Source organism: Fundulus heteroclitus, chromosome 15 (assembly GCF_011125445.2).
Source record: "Fundulus heteroclitus isolate FHET01 chromosome 15, MU-UCD_Fhet_4.1, whole genome shotgun sequence".
In the NCBI taxonomy this organism is placed as follows: Eukaryota; Metazoa; Chordata; class Actinopteri; order Cyprinodontiformes; family Fundulidae; genus Fundulus; species Fundulus heteroclitus.
The window spans coordinates 4,651,015-4,674,093 of record NC_046375.1 but is presented as its reverse complement, the minus strand read 5'-3'; the positions used below and the strand labels follow the sequence as shown (position 1 = coordinate 4,674,093).

Below are 23,079 nucleotides of genomic sequence, written 5' to 3'. Positions count from 1 at the left end.
GACCAAATGCAAGACACACTTTTCAGATTTTTGTCTGTACATCTTGTTTCTTCCATTTCATATGTATTTATAACATTGTGTTGATCTTTAATATACAGATTTATTAAAATGCATTGACTCTTGTAGTTATAACATGACAATGTAAAAAGGCACAGTGGATAGTTTGGATAGAGAGCTGGTGACGTCTATGCTGAACCCCCTCCCCTTCCCTTCCCTGTCACAGGCTGATAAATGATCAATCTGGGCTTTGCTTCAGCTGCAGACTTCATTATGGACTCAGCACAATACAATCTCTCCCATGAAAGAAAAACCTGAGTGTTGAAAAGGCAAATTACCATAAAACAGACCAAAAAGAAGACACAGGAGAGAACCTAATTAGTGAAAGCTTTTCATTTTACAGCGATGCTCCCAATGAAGTATTGAGCATCCAAAAGAAGCAGCAACAAAATAAAAAAAAATGCATAAGATAAAGAATTGCAGCTTTAATATGTTCTTTTTTTAAAAAAGAAGCAAGCATATTTTAGGGTAACAAAAAATAAAGTTGCATTCTTGCAGTAACTACCTTCTGAGAAAGGGAGTCAAAAATTCCCCAGAAGAGTTTCTTGGTGAGAAGAAGTTCCTCCTCAGAGGCCATGCCGAAGCCTCCCATTCCAGACGGGAGGCAGTAGTACTTCCAGTTCTGCTCGTAGTGGTTGGTCAGCAGCTGCAGATCAGAGATGCAAGGACAGAACAAGTTAAAAACCTGTTGGGGGGGGGAATAGTACAATGAAAACAGAAGCATCTTTTCCCAAGAACTGGATAAAGCACTTTTTTTTTCTCTCACATAAGATCTTCATCCACCTCTAGATATGCTGGAGGTGGGTGACATAAATGAGGTGTGAAATGTTAGATGTCAACAACAAGAAAACAGATTTGTTTCCTCACCCGGAGAGGCATCTTGCAGTATTCAGTGAGCAGAGGAACGTCAAACACAAGTCGCCTGAGCAGCTGCTGCATCATGGATGGACGAAGATGCCTGCGGAGTGAGCACGGTTAATTAGAGTTGCAAAAAAAATAAAGGTCTGGGTAGGGCTCTGATGACAACATTAATAACAAGAAGTAGACACGACATTACAATAAAAGGCAGTAAGGCAAATAACTTCAGTGGGACCTCTTCACAGACACTAACAGCCCGGTTAAATACTTTTCCAGCAAATGTTTGTTTGCTGCAGGATGTAGGAGTAATTTTCCACTAATCACTATTTTTTTTATAATAGTTTTGAAAAGCCTTGTAGTATAAGTCATGTAAATCAGTTTTTTATCTAACGTTTTCACCCCACGGAGGCCAACACTGCAAAAACAGAACTAAAAATAAGTCAAATTTTCTTGAAATTAGTGTACTTGTCCTTGATTTGAGCAGGTAAATAAGATTATCTGTCAATGGAATGAGTATTTTGACCCCTAAAATAAGATAATTAGTTATTCTGCCCTCTAAATAAGATGATGGAGATGAGTTACCCCTATTTTAAGTACAAAAATCTCATTCCATTGGCAAATAATCTTATTTACCTGCTCAAATCAAGGACAAATACACACATTTTTAAGAAAATTTGACTTATTTTTAGTTTAATTTTTGCAGTGAAGGAGTACATACTTGCAGATAGCCAGCAGACACTCTTCGATGGAGTCCCGCTGGGCTTTGGTGAGCGAGCGACCTTTGGACAGGCGGTAGATGGTCTCCAGCGTGGAGTCGACCAGCTGCGCGTAGTGCTCCGTGTTCTCGAACAGAGCGGCGCAGCGGGTCAGCAGGGGAAGCAGGGCCGAACCGATGTAGCGATTCATGGCTAACGCCGTTTCTGTGGTGCTCAGCACCTCCTGAGGGACAGAGGACCGAACACGTAGTTCAGTTTTACACAAAGTGCTTTTTTCTTTTTACATGGTCCCCTGGTTTCAGATGGGACAGCGGGGGTTTCCTTAATGAAACAGAGGTTTAAAATGGAAAAGGTCATTAGTTAATGCAATTTTAGTATTTCCAGATGTTTTTAACATGTTTTTTTTATTTTTTTTATTTGGGGGATAAAAGACATCCAACGTGTTTCTTAGCAGATCCCTGCCCCTTATAATAAATGAAAAAACACAAATAAGAAGCAAAGGTTTAACAACACCTTGACAAATCTAGAAATTGATCACTAAAATTACTAATATTCGGTACATTATAAAGTAACAACCAATATGTTTTAATATTGTACACTGCTTTAATATTTCTGTACTGTCATCTACAATTTTCACCCAATTCAAAAAAAAAATGCATTAATAAATAATACTACAATTAAAATGAACCATTGAGTTTCAGCTAGATTTACTCATTAATTTACAGTTTTTCAACAGACTGACTCATACGGCTTCTTCGTCACTGATTGGCCTTTAAATCCATGTTGATGAAGAACTTCTTTCACAATAGGTAATGATGCTGTCTGCTTTTTTTTCTGGGGTTGATCCACATGTTTAGCACTAGAACACAATCATCTCTGGGACACAGAACTCTTCCAGAACGGTATGGTGGCTGGTTATTCCCATGGTGCTTATACTCGGATGTTATTTCTCTTAACAGATGAATGCGGTACCTTCAGACATCTTGAAATAATAACCAGAGTTCCTCTCTTCAACTCATATTTTGCAAATTACCTTCTCAGAAGCTTTACAGTCCCCTAACATAATCATCTGGGCTTTCCCAAATAGCTTGAAGGTACGGCTGGACGATATAGAAAGAAAAAATTTATCGATATTAATAATTATTAACAAATTCAAAACATATATTTTAAGTGCAGCCTTGGCCATTTTATGCTGTTTCTTAGCTATGCTGAATTCAAACTCAACCTTTTATTCAACCAACTTTTACCAAAACTACAAGTTTTAAAAAAATAAAAAAGAACAGGGGGCTCTTTGAACTCTTTGAAGGGGGCGGAGCTTGGTTCCTGGGTCTGCATTATGATTGGTTGGGAGGATGTAATGATTAATATTAACCAACATGGCTAGAATGCAAAAGGAATGAAAACTTTTATTCTTTTGAATTTTTTATTGATCCTTTTTCTGTATCATCGATATACATCCATCGATCGATATATATCGTTATTAAATTATCGTCCAGCCCTGCGTCAAGGCATAGCAGTTTTAGTTTAGGCAGCGTTTCTGACTTAGAAGAACGGTCTTTGGGACTCACGGTGTCCAGAGATGCTGAAGCTTTGAGGTCAGGCAGGAAGCCGACTTCCAGCATCTGAAGCAGGAAGCTCTGGTCCTCGATGCCGTAAACTCTGTCCAGAAAGAGCACCATGGGGGCCTTGTGGTCCGGACAGAAGGAAGCCGACATGTCAGGTTCTGTCACGGTACCGTCTGCGGGTCAGTTTTAATAACACAGAGTAAACACTGCATTTAATATTTCCGCTTGTACAGAATGTTTCAGACAGTAACAATGGCTGCTTAGAGACTTTACGATGAGGGTATGAGAATAAATCAACAAACTAAAAGTTTAAGAATTAAAAAAAATTTACAATGAAAATTAGAATACAGCAGAATTTAAAGCCTTTTCAGAATTTAGTGCTTCTATTAAATTTGCAGATAATAAATTATGTAAAATAAGCTATTGAGGTTAAGGCAGAAAAAGGAAAAATTGTGTTTCTTTAAAGGCAAAGACAAACAAAAGTAAAAGGTTAAGTGCTGAAGCATTAAAGCTTCTCCCTTAAATCAAGAGCAAGGACAATTTTCTGCTACAACTGAAAGCTTTATACACTTTGTGAATCATTTTCCTGTAGCATTCACACAGATCACTCCAGTTTTTATTATCTGTTGCTTTTTAACCACTGTCAGCTGCTTAGAACTCATGCAACAAGCCGCCACTAAAATATGCATACCTTTATTAACCACAGGCATGTTGAGGGGGATGCTAATGATGCCCACCAGGTCTGAAGTGGGAACGAGAGAACGCAGGATGGCTCTGATACGCAGTGCTTCACCTTTACCTGCGTTGATAAGCTGTAAAGAAAATTGGGACTTTCAGGATTACTATAAAGCAGACAACTGGATTCCTTTTTACAGAAAACGTGCAAAAAATAAAAGAAGTGAAATCCATGCAGGGGGATCCTGGAATAATTTATTAATCTAGGATTGCCATATCCTCCAAAAAAGTTATGTAACTAAGTCATTTCCCATACTCCCCTACCCCCCAATCAATGCATCTATCCATCCTACCATCCTTGCATTTTCCTTCCCTCGTCATAGGCTGTGTTTTCTGCAGGGCTTGCATTCAAAGTCAGATTTATTGAAAATGTCTCCAGTAAACTGTGGATGTTAATGCTTATAACAGGGACTGGGAACCTCAGTGTCTAAAAAAGTATGGAATTTGGAAGTGAGAAATGTGCAGCAACCCCTGATAATTAATTCCTAGTTACATTTACAAGCTAATTATTCTAGCAGACACCGTAGCTGAGGTGAGAATGTAACTGAGACAACGGGCTCCTGCATACAAAAGCCTCACATGCATCTCTGGAGCGCAGCGTCCCAGCAGGTCGATGAGGGCCGAGTAGAAGGACATGATGGCGTTGCCCATGTGGATAACCTCTCCTTCCTCTTCACCAGACCTGCAACAGGCAAACACCGACCTGTGAAGAAGTCCTTTACCCCTGCATCACTTCTACGAGTGAATAAAATCGGCATCAGGCCAGCAGTGGGTGGGCAATTTTCCTGCCATACAAGCTGTGTTTTGAGCTCTTTCCTGCCCACCGCATTATATGCATCGATTCTGACCAGCTTCCAAATGGCCTTCTTCACCTCAGGCAATAATTATGTTGAGCATTAAAGCTCCACTGTGTTGGGGCTTTTGTAAAACAATGTGAGCTGAAAGAACAAGGCTGCCACAGCGCCGGTAGGCATCAGCGCTACATTTATGTGTGTTTTCTTAACCAGAGACATACCTTTGCAAAAGTATGCACACCAATTATCCCTTTTTTTTTTTTTTTTTAAATGGTGTCGTTACAAACAAAAAACTTCAGTGCATTTGAATTTGAACAAGTTCCAAATTGGGAAGTGGCCAGGAAAAGAAAAAAAAAAAAACACCTACAAACTTTGATTAATTAGTCCTCAGCCCTCCTGAGTCAATATTTCATAGAGCCACCTTTTTCTGCAGTTATAGCTGCGAGCCTTTTAGGCACATCTCTGCACATCACAGACTAAACTCTTTTCTCATTCTTTGCAAAATACCTCGAGCTCAGTCAGATCTCTGAGCCACTGTTGTGAGGTTTTGGCCCAAATTACGAACGGGATTCAAGTCTGGCCAATCTATTCTTTGTCGATGCTAATCTATTGTACCTCTGATTGTTTCGGGGAGGTGAGCCTCCGTCGCAGCCTCAAGTATTTTGCAGCCTCCTCTACAGCTTTTCTTCCGAGATTGCCCCGTACTTATTTCTGTCCATTTGCTCATCACCTCTGACCAGCTGAAGAAAAGCATTCCCACAGCATGACGCTGCCACCATCATGTCTCACAGTGGGGATAGTGCATTAGGGGCGATGTTCAATGTTTTTTCCCTCCAACATCCATCATCTGAGCAGAGCGCCTCTTCCAGGTGTCCACTGTATCTCCAACGTGGCTTTGTGGCTCGTTTTAAATGGGGATTCTCATGGCTTTCTCTCAACAAAGACTTTTGTTTCTCCTCCTCCATAAAAGCGAGATCATTTAGCGCGTGTTGCGCTGACCTGCCAGCACTTTGCCTGACAGACAATGATTAGGGCATAAATGACAGCTGGGAGAGCGGCTGCGGTAATTTGCCACTCACGCTGCAAACAGACTGCAGAGAACTGAGGACGCACAGACAAACACTGACGAGGTAAGGAATAGGACCGTTGTTAAAGATTCCTGCTGCTGCTGCAGTGCTTAATGTTGGATGGTTGCCGTGTGTGGAGTCCTGCTTATGGGCTTTGGGCTCCTGGAGTGAGTCACCACAGGCGTGCGTTTAACATTGGTGTAAACAATAAGCTTGGTGATGTGTGTGTTTATGTTATGGTTATATATTTGGGCATAGTGCAGTACGATTGTGAATGGACAAGTGGGATTTTAGATTAATTGGTGCATAAAGGAGCAAGTATATATATATATATCAACATATTCTTTCACCTGAGCTGTTTAGCTCTGCAACTCCTCCATAGACACCATGGCCCTTTTGGCTGTTCTGATGAATGGACGAATGCTCTCCTTGTCCAGCCTGTCCTTTCAGGTGGACAGCCATGTCTTGGTAGGTTTCAGATGATTGAACAACGCTCTGTGGGATTTGTGAAGCTTGACGTAATGTTTTATAGACTAGCCTAGTTTTAAATTTCTCCAGCACTTAACCAATAGCCTGTCTGCTGTGTTCCTTGGCCTTCCTGAATAATTTTCTTCAAAAAGCCCCCTGAAACCTTCACAGAACAGTAATTTATACCAAGATTAAGAGACACAGCTAGACTTTGTTTCAATCAAAGCTATTGATTGCACTGGATTTTATTTAGGGGCCACGGCAAAGGGGTCTGAATTTACATGCAAGCCACAGTTCTTTTTTTTTTTTTTTTATTGAACTTCATTGATCTCACGCTGTAAAAATTCACTTCTGCATCTTGACCCATCCCCTTGGGGAGCAGTGGGCTGCCACTGTGCGGCGCCTGGGAAGCAATCAGGGGTTAAGGGTCTTGCTCAGGGACCCAGAGTGGCAGTCTGCGGGATTTGAACTCAGAACCTCTGGGACCAAAGCTCTGTGCTCTAACCACTAGGCCACCACTCCCCTATAAAAATTTTTGTACCAATTTTTGAAAACCATGTATCATTTTCCTACTACTTTGCAATGACGTGGTACTTTATGTTTTATATGAAATCTCCCATAAAACATAAGACAACGAAAACTACAAAAGTTCAGGGCGGACAAATAATGGATTATCTAATTATCAACTGTCTTATTATTATTAAATTGCTGAGATGTACTGATATAAAGAGCCAAATTCTCACCCAGCAGTGGCCCCAGCCGAGGGCTTCGGCAGGTCCAGAGCGGGATCCTCAGAGATCTTGATGGCCTCCTTCATGGCAGCCAGCAGACCCTGTCCTCCCTCTCCCCTCAGGGCGGGGCCGAAACACTCGGGACGCCTGATCAGCAGCTTCACCACCACGTTGGCGTTTTCCTCCACGCTCTCACCTGCAGCCAGAGGGTTCCTTCGCATTAATCTTTCACACACGTTAGCGATTCATATCACACACACACACACAACAGGAAGGGGCAGTCAGCCGGAGCACAGTTAGTGCTGGAAGTGAGGAAAAAGCTGACCGACATTTTCACTTCTTAGTCCTGGCTACTCAGCAGCACTTTGGCAGCCTTTGCTGGTAGATTTCTCTTAGTCACAAGCAGATCCTCGTCTCATTTCCATCGTCACAATCAATTTTCCAAAAGGATCTGTATGCACAGTTCACATTTGCGCTGATAATCTATCCTATATGACCATTTGGATCTTTGTTTTTTTTAATTATTGTGTATAAGGCTAATAAAATTATGCAAAGCGATCAATTTCAAGGTAAACATTTACTGCTCTTCAAAGCAATAAATAACTAATTTATTTGATGTACTGAGAGATTACCTCTGAGGGAATGCTTACACACTAAGAAACTCATTCAGCATAAAAATTGGCAGACAAACCATTGCAGAAGACAACAAATCTCAGGAAGGAGAGGTAGCGCTCTCCCTCTATGGGGTTCCAGCCCAGGTCCGGGTAACCCTTCGCGACCAGCATGGCGCAGCTCTGAAGACCACATCCTGCCAGATACATCACCACCTACGCACAGAGATCTGTGTGAGACTCCTGTGCATTTTACAGAAAAAATGCACTCTGACACAATCTGCTATCTGCAGGTGCTAAATGTGTGAAAATATGAGTTTGGGCGTGCTTCTAATGTAAAATGAGATGCAATGGCATCCTAAAATAGAAATAGCTGTCCTGGACAGACAGCATTCTCTGCTGATGCATTTCGCACATTCAACTGGGGCATCTAAGAAGCATTGAGGGGAAAATTCACACATATTTACGTTTATTTGATCAAATCACAACCAGAGCAAACTGAATCATATTGTCAAAAGTCATGTTTTTTTGCCTGGTGCAGATTGCAAGACAAACATACTATCTGCTTGAAGTTGTTGGGACTTTTGGAGCAGAAGGGGAAAACAGAACTAGCTGTATTGTTAGCTTCACTACGAAATGGGTCATGGATGTTGTTAGGATGGTTTGGGATGGTAAGAGGTGACAACAAGTGAAACACAATGCTTTTATTAATTTAATATGTGAAATGTGAAATATGCAGTCATGCAACAGTGTCTCTGTTTTATTCTATATAATTAAAGGTTTGTATAGTGTGTTCCTACAGACTGCATGCAATAATTCTAAAACCAGGTGAATATTTGCTCTTTATCTCTTAGTAAGTTGGAGGAATACACTGTTCCAAAATTTTATTTTTGTCAATCTGCAGCATCTCTTTAATGCCACACTGACATATTACTACGCTCAAGATTAATTCTTAATTTTATGAATTATGCCTCATGAGGGCAGGAGCTACAGCTACTGAAATAAATTAACTTTCAATAATGTTAGAATCCACAGAGATGCACCTGTAAGTGTTCCGCTCTAAGAGTTTACCCAATTTTTTTCTACTTGTCAACATCTTACAAGTTAAAAACAGATTTTCTGCAAAAAAAAATAAAAAATGAAAAATAAAAAAAAATAAAATAAATAAAAATAAATAAATATATATATATATACATACATACGCACATTAAAGACAGCCAGGTTGCCTATGGTGTAATTTGGATGCATGTGCTGCCCAGTCACAGTTAGTTTTTTTTAATGTGCGTTATTTAACCAGTGATTTTGTTGTGAAGCTGTCGAACCTTCTCCAGGTCAGGTTCCTCCAGAGCCAAAGCCAGACCGTTGTTGTCCATCACTGAAGATGCTGCAACATCCAGAGGAGTGGAGCCTCGCATTGCTTCAGAGGCTAAATACAAGCAAAAAGCAACAAGTCAAACCTCATATTAATCCTGTACGGAACAATGAAAGCCTGTGGCCAAATATATCAGATTTGAAAAAAATATATATTTTTGTTGTGTTTACTGCAGCCCAAGTGGAGAAGCCTTGCAAAAATATTTACACCATATAAGCTTTAAACCACACATTTCCATGCTAACAATGTCATCCTACGCTATAGACCAATACAGGATGTTGTCTCATTGTAAAGTGGAAGAAAAATGATGGTTTTCAAATTATTTCCAAGTAATCTGAAAGGTCTGGCCACCTTCTGAATTCTGCCCGCTTTGCTGTGATACTTCAACATCTAGATGCAGTACGAGACATCCTATTGAGGTCACCTGTGTGCAATTTAATCTGAATGTAAATACAGCTGTCAGATCCTGACAGGATGAGTTACCCACAGCAGCAAAGGAGAGGAAGTAAAATATTCATACTTTAAGAGAACAGTCACAACCACTTAATGCTGTAGTCACATTCATGAGCCATCCAAGGAAATCAATCGTTCTATTCTTAGCTGTACGTGTCGCCTAGGGCTGTCTGCAAAGAACTGATCATTTTATTAAAAGAAATATAGTAAAGTTGTGACTTTATTACCATTCCTGGTTATGTTAGCTCATACAATCATGCCTATACCATGGTCTGGGTGAATACTTGATGCTGATTGGCTGCTGGGTGTACGTTAAAAAGCGACATAGGACACCTATAAGAGAAGTTCCGGTCAAATAGCCTGATTGTTCTAAATTATTGCGCTGGCTCCAAACGGCAAGACAGCTGACAGTGGAAATTATACTTTCTAGGTTCTGTGGCCAAAGCTGCTTGACTTGGCAACGCACCACAACAAGAAATGTTAAACAGTTCTCTCAGCCACTTCTTGTGACTAAACGTACACTTCTACACTTTTTTCCCCCCTTAAGTTCATCCTCTTTTGCTTTAGAACTTAACTTTAAATTACACTGCAAAAAGGTAGTGAAATTTTCTTGAAATCAGTGTATTTTTCCTTCATTTGGAGGAGCTAAATTAGACTATTTGCCATTGGAATAAGATTTTACCATTTAAAATAGGAACAATTAATCTCCATCGTCTTATTTCAAGTGCAGAATATCTAAATATCTCATTTTAGGGGTAAAAATATTCATTCCATTGGCAAATAGTCTTATTTAGCTCCTCAAATAAAGGAAAGTACACTCATTTCTAGAAATTTTTACATACTTTTAGTTCCCTTTTTGCAGTTTACCTCGTTATTCATATAATCTAGTGCATAACTCTACGTCTATGTGTGTTTTCCAATGTCACGCTTGAATTTCCACATTATGGGAGAAGAAAGATATTTCTGTTATTTTCTATTAAAACATTTAAAGCCCTTAAAGTATCATATACCAGGATGAGCACCCAGGACATTCAGTCAGTCCATTTTGATCTAGTCTAGCCAATCTAGTCTATAATCAACTTTGTGAACATTTACAAAGTAATGACCTACTTGAGGAGTTTCAGTCAGGCTTCAGAGCTCATCATAGCACTGAAACAGCTCTGGTGAAGGTCACTAATGATATTCTCATGGCCTCAGATAATGGACTTGTGTCTATACTTGTCCTGTTAGATCTCAGTGCTGCGTTTGATACAGTTGATCACAATATTCTCCTACAAAGACTTGAACATACTGTAGGGATTAAGGGGAAAGCATTAGGCTGGTTTAAATCTTATCTGTCAGACAGATTCCAATTTGTTCATGTTAATAATAAATCTTCCTCAAACTCTAGGGTCACCTGTGGAGTACCACAGGGTTCAGTCCTTGGACCAATTCTCTTTACTATATATATGCTTCCGATTGGCAAAATTATCAGACAGCATGGGATTAATTTCCACTGTTATGCTGATGATACTCAGCTATATTTATCCATAAATCCTGATGAATCCAATCAATTACTTCGACTGCAGTCATGTCTTGATGACATCAAAAGCTGGATGACTTTAAATTTCCTGCATCTAAATTCTGACAAGACCGAAGTTTTAATCTTTGGGCCAGAGTCCTCAAAAAATAAACTTCTTAACCAATCACTTAATCTGGGTGGCATTAACCTGGCCTCTGGTAATAAAGTAAAAAATCTTGGTGTTATTTTTGACCAAGACATGTCATTTAAATCCCATATTAAACAGGTTTCCAGAGTTTCCTTTTTTCACCTCCGGAATATCGCCAAAATTAGAAACATTCTGTCCAGGAGTGATGCTGAAAAACTGGTCCATGCATTTGTTACTTCAAGGCTGGACTATTGTAATTCTTTACTATCAGGAAGTCCACAAAATGCAGTTCAAAGCCTTCAGCTGATCCAAAATGCTGCAGCAAGAGTTCTGATGAAAATCAACAAGAGGGATCATATTTCTCCAATTTTAGCTTCCCTTCATTGGCTTCCTGTTAAATCAAGAATAGAATTTAAAATTCTTCTTCTAACGTATAAAGCCCTTAATAATCAAGCTCCATCATATATCAGAGCTCTGATTGCCCCGTATGTTCCTGGCAGAGCACTTCGCTCTCAGACTGCAGGTCTGCTGGTGGTTCCTAGAGTCTCTAAAAGTAGAATGGGAGGCAGATCCTTTAGCTATCAGGCTCCTCTCCTGTGGAACCAACTCCCAGTTTTGGTCCGTGAGGCAGACACCCTATCTACGTTTAAGACTAGGCTTAAAACTTTTCTTTTTGACAAGAATTATAACTAGTGACTCATGTTACTCTCAGCTACCTTTATAGTTTTACTGCTATAGGCTTAGGTTACTGGAGTATATCAGGATCTAATTTTCTCACTATATTGAGTTCTACTGTTCTTCAATTATGCATTATGTGTTGTCATTTCTGCTTTAACTTTCTGTTCTCTCTCTTTTCTCTTCATAGTAGGTACACCTGGTCTGGCGTTCTGTTAACTTTGACATCATCCAGAGAAGACGACTCACCTGCTACTACCATCTAATGTAGAACAGATTACTAGATCAATGTGTGCTTCTGTGCTTTTTTGTTTCTCTTGTTGTGTCTCTGTTCTGTCTTCTGTAACCCCAGTCGGTCGAGGCAGATGACCGTTCATACTGAGCCCGGTTCTGCCGGAGGTTTTTTTTTTCCCGTTAATGGGTGGTTTTTCTTCCCACTGTCGCTTCATGCTTGCTCAGTATGAGGGATTGCAGCAAAGCCATGTACAATGCAGATGACTCTTCCTGTGGCTCTACGGTTCCCCAGGAGTGAATGCTGCTTGTCGGGACTTTGATGCAATCAACTGGTTTCCTTATATAGGAAATTTTTGACCAATCTGTATAATCTGACCCAATCTGTATAATATGATTGAACTTGACTTTGTAAAGTGCCTTGAGATGACATGTTTCATGATTTGGCGCTATATAAATAAAATTGAATTGAATTGAATTGAATTGAATTGAATTAAGCTCTACAATTTAGTTTAATTACAAACCGCACAAAGATGGGAGACTTATGATATAATGCACAATATAATAAATTAATGGACGATTCCAACTGAGCTTAAGTTCTTCACTGTGGAGGGGTGGGACCCTATCAGAGTTAGACCTCATCAACCACTCTGCATATATCGCGTTCTAAAACAAATTTTCACAGGGTCTCAGATCCGATTATGCTTTTCAAGAGACTTGGCAAACATCTAATATTGTCATGTTGGACAACAACTGGTGTGCAGTCATCTGTCCTCTTCAGACCAGTTGCTTCAGTCTAAAGTAGTTCCAGCAAACAGATCTCGGTGACGCATCGGTCTCGCCCTGCGCGTCTCCTCTGGCTCCCTCCGCCATCCTGCTCACGCCATCAGCTGCCTCCTTCTTCACCCCCTTCACTTTTAACCTGATACCTCAGCATTTGGGATCACAGTCTGTTTTATAAGTCTTTAGTTTTAACTTTAATTGGCTCAAAACTCTTCAAAAGAATTGTTTTTATTTGGTATTCTAGGACACAACTCGCAACATCAGTGAATATCCTGGTTCCCACGTAGTTTAATTTCAAAATTTCTTACTTTTCCAGACTTAAAAGTACTTCAATAATATTCAGGTCTGATTATCTGTGGGTTCAACAAAAGCACAAAACAACACAATGTTGATTTTCAGTATGTGGTTTCACCTTTTATTTTGGCATTTGGGCCAAATTAGATTAGAACTATTTTAAATTCCTGGACGCAAATCAGGACTGTAGTTTCTACATTAAATGCAGATTTTTTTTTTTAAAGCACAGTTTGCAAACTTTTATATATTTAATCCATTTGTAAGAATTCAAACAATGTGATCTATTTCACCATTTAACCACAGGTAATTTAATCATCGCAGCTTTTTAGAAATGCACCAGCGGTATCTCTTTCTTTTATTACAAGCATTGAATGGTAATGCAAAGTGTAATGGTTTGTTTCGGATATAAACATTTTTGTTTTTACATTCATGTTAAAAACAAGTTTTCAACCAGCTGAAGGTTTTCTAGAGTCCATAAAAATAGTGAAATGGCCCTTTTTTTTGCTTTTGAAAAATTCTTCATTCAGGCAATAAAAAACCCAAAACACCCAAAGGCAGAATGTTGAAATAAAAACATTACTCAAGATTCGTCCTTTTGAAACTGCAAGGAGGAAATATTTTTTATAAGATTATTACATCTTTGATACCTATTTATCCCCCTCTTATCTAATCCAGACCTAAAACATGATAAAAACTAATTTACTACCATTGAACACTGCTAGATACCCTTAAATACTTCAGAAACTCCTAAATTTGCTTACAGTTTTTCCCCCTAGACTTTAATTTGCATATAATTGTATTTTTGGAGATTTCGCTTGATCAGGTTCATAAACTGCTGTGACTGACTGTCAGTAGCTGCTATGGGCACAAACCATCAGGTTAAAGCGGAACTTACCCAGCCCAACGCTGCTGTTCTCCAGCAGGTAGCTCAGGTGATCAAACATGGCTTTCTGGTTCTGGCGGCTAATGCGGCAGAAATAACACAAAAATCGACAGCAGCTGGCCACCATCTTGGGAAAGGCAATCTCCTGTGGGAAAAAAAAAAAATCCACAGAAAAACTCAGTTTCAGTCTCGCTTTGATGCATCTGAAAGAAGCACAGGATAACTTTTTCCAACATGGACACACAACCCAATATTCTGCCTGAGCATCAATCAGCAGACGGGTGGAAAATTACCGAAAAGATCGAGGAACATTAGTGAAACAAGGCCAGTTTTTCTTTTTAGCAAACTCGGTTTGTAAAGCCGCACTTTCCAGAAAATCTCATCAAGCAGCAGCTTAACTATAAATCACACTAAATCCGCCCCAACTCTGTGAGCAGATCTTGACAGCTAAAGCAATTTCTCTGAGCGTGCAGCTCTTGAAAAAGGATTTCCACATATTAATTATGTTGGTGTAAGACTTCCATCTATCATAAAGCCTTTCTGCTGTTAAACTTTTTTTTTTTTAATCAACCATAAAATAAAATTAAAAAAATAAATAGATCGGCTGAATACAATCTATGGCCAGTAAATTAATGATGCAACATAGATGACCATAAAACACATATTACAACCCCCTGGAGCTTTTTGTGGCTGCAGTAAGAGACGAGCGCATATCAAGTGGCAGACTGGAATTTATCTGTGCCGGTGATTGTCAGTGTCAGTCATCGAGGCTTTAAAGCTTCCCTGTCTGTCAGGCGGAGGCTGAATCCGTGTTTGGTTCTGGCATTCAATCCCAGTTGGCTCCTCCAGCTTCTGTCAGCACACTTTCAGAGGCCTCCTCCAACCCTGGTCCACTCCTCTGACTTCTCCATTACACCTCTGGTTTTTCAGAGCATTAGGCTCTTAGAATAAAATTTGTTTTATGTACAAGCTAATATACACTTAAATATAGCGCTACTGCTCATAAATGAAAGTACCCGATTTCATTGGAGATGTAGTTACCAGACAATCGCTAAAGAAATGTAACAAACTTAAAATAAACCACTCTTTAACTTTTATGTAGAGAAAAGTTTCCTCATAAAGAAATAAAAAAATATATATATTTAAAATCACCAGTCCCACAGTTTCTATAAAATAAATACAGCTAAAGGCATTTTGTTAGGGTAGCATCTTGCTATCACCATTTCTCCATAGGAGCCACTGGACACTATTAACATGCAAACCGATTTAATGTAAAATAATCACTTTGTGTTAAATGTGAAAAACCAACATAAACAAAGGAGGTGGACTTAGATTTCCTCTTTCTAACACACTGCAAGAACAGATCTTAAAATAAGTAAAATGTTCTTAAAATTGGTTTATTTGTCCTAGATTTGAGCTGGTAAATAAGATGCCAATGGAATGAGTATTTTGACCCCTGAAATAAGATCATTAGATATACTGCACTTGAAATAAGATGATGGAAATGAATTGTTCCTATTTTAAGTGCAAAAACTTTATTCTATTGGCAGATCATCTTATTTACCAGCTCAAATCTAGGACAAATACACTAATTTTAAGAACATTTTACTTATTTTTAGTTCCCTTTTTGCAGTGCACCTGCTCTGCATCATATCTCCCTAGGCGGGTTTTCAGCAATTCACACCTTGGCAGATGTAACTCTGCATCGTTTGGCTATGTCTGGATTGTCAGGCGACAACAAGCCAAACCTTGAGCTGAATAGAGGGTAAGGCCAATGAATCACATGTCCTTATTGTTCCATTAGTGAACTCAATGCCTTATTGGTGTGACTGTTCTGACTACAATGTTCAGAACTGGAGAAAAACGCCTTAATGTTGTGGAGTTCATTAAAGGCGGCTGAGACTTTAACTGGTCAATGTGGTATGGTCAGACGACACAAAGGATGAGCTTCATGGCGACACACGCCTCAGGTGGATCTTGTGTAAAAGGAAAGATTAAGAGATGGAAAAGTGGCTTCTATCCACTGTTAAGTATAACGGAGGATCAGTGATCCTGTGGGCCTGTTTCCCAAAATCCTTAGAAGCCTTGTTAGAGTACGTAGCTTCATGAACTTGTTTTAGATCAAACTTTGCATTGCGAAAAGGCAACTGAAATAAATAAAATTTTGTTGAAATAAATGTTTTTGTCCTTGATTTGAGCAATTAAACAAGATTATCTGCCATTGGAATGAGTATTTTTACTCCTAAAATAAGATAATTAGATATATTCACTTGAAATAAGATGATGGAGGTGAGTTTTTCCTATTTTAAGTGCAGAAATCGTATTCCACTGGCAGATCATCTTATTTACCTGCTCAAACCAATTGCAAATACACAAATTTTAAGAAAATTTTACTAACTTTTAGTTCTCTTTTGCAGTGTGAAGAAAATCCATTTTAGGTAAAAAATAAAAACAAGGAAACGCTGTGGTGCAATATGGAGATAATAGCTATGTTTGAAAATTTAGAAAGAGAGAAAAAAAAAATCTAATCGCTCATCATGACTTGTTCTGCATTAAAACAAAGAACACTCATAAAATGACGTTTTGGCATTTCAAGTGATTTCTAAAGTTAGAATAAACTAAACTTGAATAAACTCCATTCCAGGGCACATGCGTCCAAAGAACACCTGAGCCCCTCAGAATAAGTTTGTCACATGTCATTTTTTTTCTTAAAATGGAAAGTTGTAGATTCAACAAAAAGTATCCATATTGTATTAACCACATATTTATTTTGTTTTCACATTAATTAAGATGTAAATGGAACAAAAACATCTCTTGACTTTGACGTAAAATCTGATTTGAGTGCATCCATTTATTTCGTGGCTGCACTGGAGCCATAAAATAAATAAATAAATAAATATAGGGTGAAATAATTAAATGTATTTTTGAAATGAATTTCTTTAAAAATGAAATTCATTTATTCAATGACGTATAACGTAAATAAATGATATATTTGTATGTTTAATGACGTATTATGTAAATATAATTGAATCTTAAATATTTAAGGCTGGATGAAGTAAATAGATGGTATTTTTACTTATTTAGGGACATTAAGTAAATAGATGGTGTATTTACTTATTTCATGATCTATTAAGTAAATATATGGTATATTAATGACCTATTAAGTAAAAAATATGGTATATTTGTTTATTTAATGACGTATTATGTAAATAAATTGTACAATAACTTATTTTTTGGGAGATTTAATGATGCATTTATTTATGTCATGGCACATTTCTTTGTATTTCATATGTTTTTCTCTAATTATGTGCCTTTTAACCCTTCTTAAGAATGAGGGGACGGACGAACCTGTGACTTGTCTCCACCCAGGACGTTGACCATGACCTCCATGACAGTCTCGTGCATTCCCAAAACTCTCATCAGATTGGGATGCTGGTAGAAAACCTTATTATTCATGATGTCCCTATGACCACACAAATATGGGAAAAAAAAGTTTTACATTCTGAAACAAATCAATATACTTTACACTTTTATATCTCCTAGCAAAAAAAAAAATGCTGCTGCTGCAACTCTAGAAACCTGTTCTCTTACCCAAGCCCATCAATCATCAGTTTCTCCTCCTCCTTGCCCATGCGCACTGAAAGCAGAGACCGGATTTGGCCCAGAGAGGCCAGCAGGTTAATAGCATCCTGCACGGAGGCAGCGCTGATGGTGTAAGATTTCTTCATGGCCCGCAGCAGTTCGCCGATGCCATCGTACTGCCTCCTCAGCAGGCTGAACATCACTCTGACCAGCTCCGGGTCCTGGATGTGGGACTCCTGGGCCCAAGTTGTTATAGTCTGAGAAATCAGCTCCTTCAGGTTGGCTGAAGACATAAGAACAACGCATTAAAAAGATGAGTGAAGGAAAATATCTTGTATTACAGCGCTAATCCTCCTTTTTGTAAGCCCTATAGTGTTCTACAGATCTCATCTGATTTGCTCATTTGTTACATTTACATGTTTGTGACTACTAAAGTATAAATAGCAGAAACAGATTACCTGAATTAATATAAAACACAGTTGAATGCTTCAAAGGGGTTTTGGGATCCTCAAGATGTTTTTGTCAAATGTGAGAAAAATATTTATTCTCCGTTTGGGAACAGTGGGTTTTTTTCCCCATTGGACATTCCTAAGGATGCCCATTTTGCCAAGTCTCTGTCTTATTGTTGAATCACAATTACTAACTGAGACAAGTGATAAAGGGATAAAGACTGAGGTCTTGTATGAGTTTGTTCCCCACTTGTTCTTAAATTTCATTATAATCGAGGCATGATGTGTTCCTTTTAAACATATTTTAACCTACTTAATGCTGTCGGACAGGTTCAAAGCAATTTCTTTGTTCTGCTGGCTGGGCAAGAACCACGTCTGAGTGTGACCAGTTAAACTGAATTTAACTGGCTAATCACTGTTAATTCACACAAGATTGTATCTTTTTCACACAGGGTAAAGTTGTTTGAATAACCTTCTTCTCTAAATAAATGACAATTAGTTGAAGCTTTTGTACTTTCTCTTATTTTTGTTTAATATTAAAATGTACTGTATGATCTGCAAAGTCTTTAACCTATAGAGAACCAAATGCGTTTTCACAGCCCTGTAAGAAACCTGACATTTCCCATCGTTACTACAGTAGACGTTAGAAATTGAATTATCACTGGTTTGATCTTTGAAATGAAGCTTCAAATGCACTAAATGAACCTCCACAAATATTCTTAATAATGATTTCTTTATGTATTTTATGAATTTAAAACAATCCAAAACATGAAAACCCCTAACTTGCTATCTAAGGTCCAGCTTGTCTTTGAAACCCAAATTGCTGAAATCTCAGTATACGCAGAGCTGAAGGACCCAAGCTTTAGCTAAACGTTCTGCAACTCTCTGCGATGATATCGATACACCTCACTGAACTTTGAGTGTTTCAGACGCAAAGCACAACATCTGTAGCGGACAAAGGGCCGTATTCCAGCAGAATCCTAATGAGGGACGAGGCAGGGAGCGGGCCGCCCTCAAGGTGAAACTCCAGCAGCCTCCCAGCTGCTCTGTGTCATTTCAGGCTACTGCGCTTTTAACAAGGGAGCTTAAATGGAAAATAACCCACCCTCTCAGCATTTTCTGCTTTTAAAGCTCACAGCTGCATAGGCAACGCTCAAACTGCATCTTTAAATCATCAGAGTCCATAGCATCTAAAACAAGGTTTAACAAACCCACTAACCAGAGTTTACTAATTACTAACAAGCTATTATTCATTTTTAGGAGGTTTGGCATTTAGATCGTATTATTAAAATTAAGGATTTTGGACATTTTTGTCTGTATGACAAATTCTTTTAAAATATATGCATATTTATTGATTTTTACAGTGAATCACTGTGAGTTTTATATTTTTTTTAGAGTAATATTCAGTGTTTTCTCCAGTCACTTGATTAACTGTTATCTAATGTATTTAATAAAATAAAGGACTGCTTTTGGTTTCACGGTCTTTTACTGTTGCTCTTTGACGGTGTTTTGCTGTATATTTTACTGACTTTTTTCACAGTGTACATATATATTATTAAGTTATTTACCGGTTCAAGGTTTTTATTAATCGCTAATACGACCATTAACTGTAAATTCCTAAAAAACATAGCCTAAACCTTAAAATAGTGTGTGAATAAAAAGTCTTTCAGAATCATCCTGGTCATGATTTGTCACCTTTTATGTAACTTTTCAATAATGCAGTCCAGCTGGGCGAAGGAGGAGTACAGCATTAAAATTCATAGCCTGGGGGTCTTACAGTATCTGCACATTAGTTTTTCCATTATTTGAACCTGAACAAAGGCCCACATTCAGCAAAACGAAGCAGAAAACGCATTAAAACCACTGACCCTAGCTTGTACCGAAGATCAGCGCTTGGCAAAAGTCCCTAAATAGAAAACTTGGGGGTTTATGAATATTTATGACAAAAAAATATACAGTGGTCTGCAAAAGTTTGGGCAACCTTGTTAATTTCAATGATTTTCCTTCATAAATCATTGGTTCTTAGGATAAAAAAATCAGTTAAATATATCATATAGGAGACAAACACAGTGATATTTGAGAAGTGAAACAAAGTTTATTCCATTTACAGGAAGTGTGTAATAATTGTTTAAACAAAATTAGGCATGTGCATAAATTTGGGCACCACAATCAAAAAAAATAACTCAATATTTAGTAGATCCCCCTTTTGCAGAAATAACAGCTTCTAAACGCTTCCTGTAGCTTCCTATGAGAGTCTGGATTCTGGTTGGAGGTATTTTGGACCATTCCTCTTTACAAAACACCTCTAATTCATTTAGGTTTGATGGTTTCCGAGCATGGACAGCTCTCTTTAAGTCACACCACAGATTTTCAATAATATTCAGGTCTGGGGACTGAGATGGCCATTCCAGAACGTTGTACTTGTTCCTCTGCATGAATGCCTTAGTAGATTTTGAGCAGTGTTTAGGGTCATTGTCCTGTTGAAAGATCCAGCCCCGACGCAGCTTCAGCCTTGTCACTGATTCCTGGACATTGGTCTCCAGAATCTGCTGATATTTGGTGGAATCCATGCGTCCCTCAACTGTAACAAGATTCCCAGTCCCTGCACTGGCCACACAGGCCCACAGCAGGATGGAACCACCACCAAATTTTACTGTAGGCAGCAGGTGTTTTTCTAGGAATGCTGTGTTGTTTTTCCTCCATCCATGACGCCCCTTGTTATGTCCAAATAACTCAATTTTAGTTTCATCAGTCCACAGCACCTTATTCCAAAAGGAAGCCGGCTTGTCCAAATGTGCTTTAGCATACCTCAAGCGGCTTTGTTTGTGATGTGGAGAAAAGGCTTCCTCCGCATCACTCTTGCGTACAGCAGCTCCTTGTGTTAAGTGCGCGCAATAGTTGTACGATGCACAATGACTCCATCTGCAGCAAGATCATGTTGTATGTCTTTGGTGCTGGCCTGTGGGTTGACTTTGACTGTTCTAACCATTCTTCGCTTCTGTTTATCCGTGATTTTCCTTGGTCTGCCACTTCGAGCCTTAACTTGAACTGTGCCTGTGGTCTTCCATTTCCTGACTATGTTCCTAACTGTCGAAACAGACAACTGATATCTCTTAGACAGCTTTCGGTATCCTTCCCCTAATTCATGATGGTGAACAATCTTTGTTTTCAGTTCATGTGACAGTTCTTTTGAGACTCCCATGTCGCTACTCTTCAGAGAAGATTCACAGAGGAGGGAAACTTACAATTGCCCCCCCCTTAAATACTCTCTCATAAGTGGGTTCACCTGTGTATGTGGGTCAAGGGTCACTGAGCTTCCCAATCCAATTTTGAGTTCCAATAATTGGTTCTAAAGATTTTGAAATCAGTAAAATGGCAACAGTGCCCAAATTTATGCACATGCCTGATTTTGTTCAAACAATTATTGCACACTTCCTGTAAATGGTATAAACTTTGTTTCACTTCTCAAATATCACTGTGTTTGTCTCCTATATGATATATTTAACTGATTTTTTTTATCCTAAGAACCAATGATTTATGAAGGAAAATCATTGAAATTAACAAGGTTGCCCAAACTTTTGCAGACCACTGTATATATTTCTTCTCAGTTGAGCAAAGTAATGGAGGTGGTTAATGACGTCACATGACTCAAATTTCCAAAAAACAAGATTTTATTTTGATCCCGAGCTGGACAGAAGCCTTTAATAACAAAATCGCTGACGGATCAATTTTTAAAAGTCATTTATCTACCTAAACAACAAATAAAGAAGCTGACAACTTCCTATGATCCCTGCTGTGTTGCTAGGAGTAAAACAGAATGAATATTTAGACGTGTTACATTTACACGGCAAGCAGATGTTCTAGCGGATTTCTTTTGTTTTTGCTGTTTTCGCACTTGTAAATGTTTTAGATCAGGGGTCTGCAGCCGCTTTAAAAAACAAATGGGAACTTTTTTTTTATTAAAAGGAAATTAAGATCCGTTTATGCCATTTCTGCATAGGAAAACACAACATAAGGACACCAATGGTACAAGGATCTTTTTCCCCTCTTTTTATAAAGGTTAGATGATTGATTTTGTCCTAAAACTTAAAAATTTAAATTCATTTTAGTTTAACACCTTATTTTTCATGACATTTAATTTAGTAAATACTTATCGATTGAAAATTTTCTGCAGCTCTAGACAAAGTTTGCCTTTGCAGTAGTGGGACATGTTTTAGATAATCAAATATTTTATCATTAAACGAAGAACACATGAGTAAGTTAAAACAGTTTTCTAATAGGTCAATTTCTCTTCTTTACCGAATTGTTTTCATGCAGCTTTTCAAACGTGAGTATTTTTTTAGGTCATATCAAGACGTCTTTGATTAGGCCACTCTAAAACCTTCACCTCTCTTTTTAGGATAATTCAAAGGGGGGCTTTGAGGTGGGTTTTGTTTTAGTTTAGTTTTTTGATGGTTTTAATAATTATGACACAGTCCCTTGTCAGTATGACGCTCTTAGAAATGCTGTATTATTTTTATACAGCAGGTCACGGAGGCATACTGTCCAATATGATCCCACTGGTGACTTGTCATGGTCAGATTTGGCTTTTGGTTTGAAACGCTCATATAGATGTCCCTTTTTGCCTGGTCTCTCTCATACTTGAATCATAAACACCACCCCTAACAGAGGCAAATGAGGCCTTCGTTGAGTTAGATGATTTTGTGGGTTATTTTGTTACCTCCTGGTTGAGTTGATGATTCACTCTTGGAATAATTTTTGGTGGGCTAACCAGTCTTGTAAAGGTTCACTACTGTCTTTTTTTTTGTCTTTGTTGATAAAGACTCCCATTCTGATCAGTAGGAGTCTTATCTTTTAATGATTTCCGGACTAACAAAAGTCAGTGACTTTGCTTCTGTGTTGCTTGGTTTTCTCTTCGAGGATTTTTGAGATGTTTTAGGTTATTTTTGGTTGTCAGACGATTTCTTCAGCCAAGATCTGAGTTTGGCTAAATCTCATTAAACATGGCTAGTTCATGATTTAAGAAGGGGAAAAAATTACATTTTCACACAGGCTCAGGCTGGTTAGGACGGATGACAAGATGATTCGTGGAAAAGATTTGACCAA

The 23,079-nt window shown here is 38.5% G+C and overlaps 1 protein-coding gene across 4 annotated transcripts in view; it reads right to left on the bottom strand.

Moving 5' to 3' along the window:
* The window catches only part of ryr3 (ryanodine receptor 3), a 155,828-nt gene that overhangs the window by 40,716 nt on the left and 92,033 nt on the right, over positions 1 to 23,079 (bottom strand). For all 4 annotated transcript variants that reach the window (XM_036147246.1, XM_036147247.1, XM_036147248.1 and 1 more), the window contains 12 exons: positions 17,534 to 17,807; positions 17,291 to 17,405; positions 13,955 to 14,087; positions 8,925 to 9,028; positions 7,683 to 7,818; positions 7,004 to 7,187; positions 4,511 to 4,613; positions 3,888 to 4,008; positions 3,200 to 3,369; positions 1,634 to 1,854; positions 925 to 1,015; positions 563 to 703 (listed from right to left, as the gene is read on the bottom strand). In XM_036147246.1, coding sequence (XP_036003139.1) covers positions 563 to 703; positions 925 to 1,015; positions 1,634 to 1,854; positions 3,200 to 3,369; positions 3,888 to 4,008; positions 4,511 to 4,613; positions 7,004 to 7,187; positions 7,683 to 7,818; positions 8,925 to 9,028; positions 13,955 to 14,087; positions 17,291 to 17,405; positions 17,534 to 17,807 — 1,793 coding nt within the window. The remainder of the gene's footprint in view (positions 1 to 562; positions 704 to 924; positions 1,016 to 1,633; positions 1,855 to 3,199; positions 3,370 to 3,887; positions 4,009 to 4,510; positions 4,614 to 7,003; positions 7,188 to 7,682; positions 7,819 to 8,924; positions 9,029 to 13,954; positions 14,088 to 17,290; positions 17,406 to 17,533; positions 17,808 to 23,079) is intronic.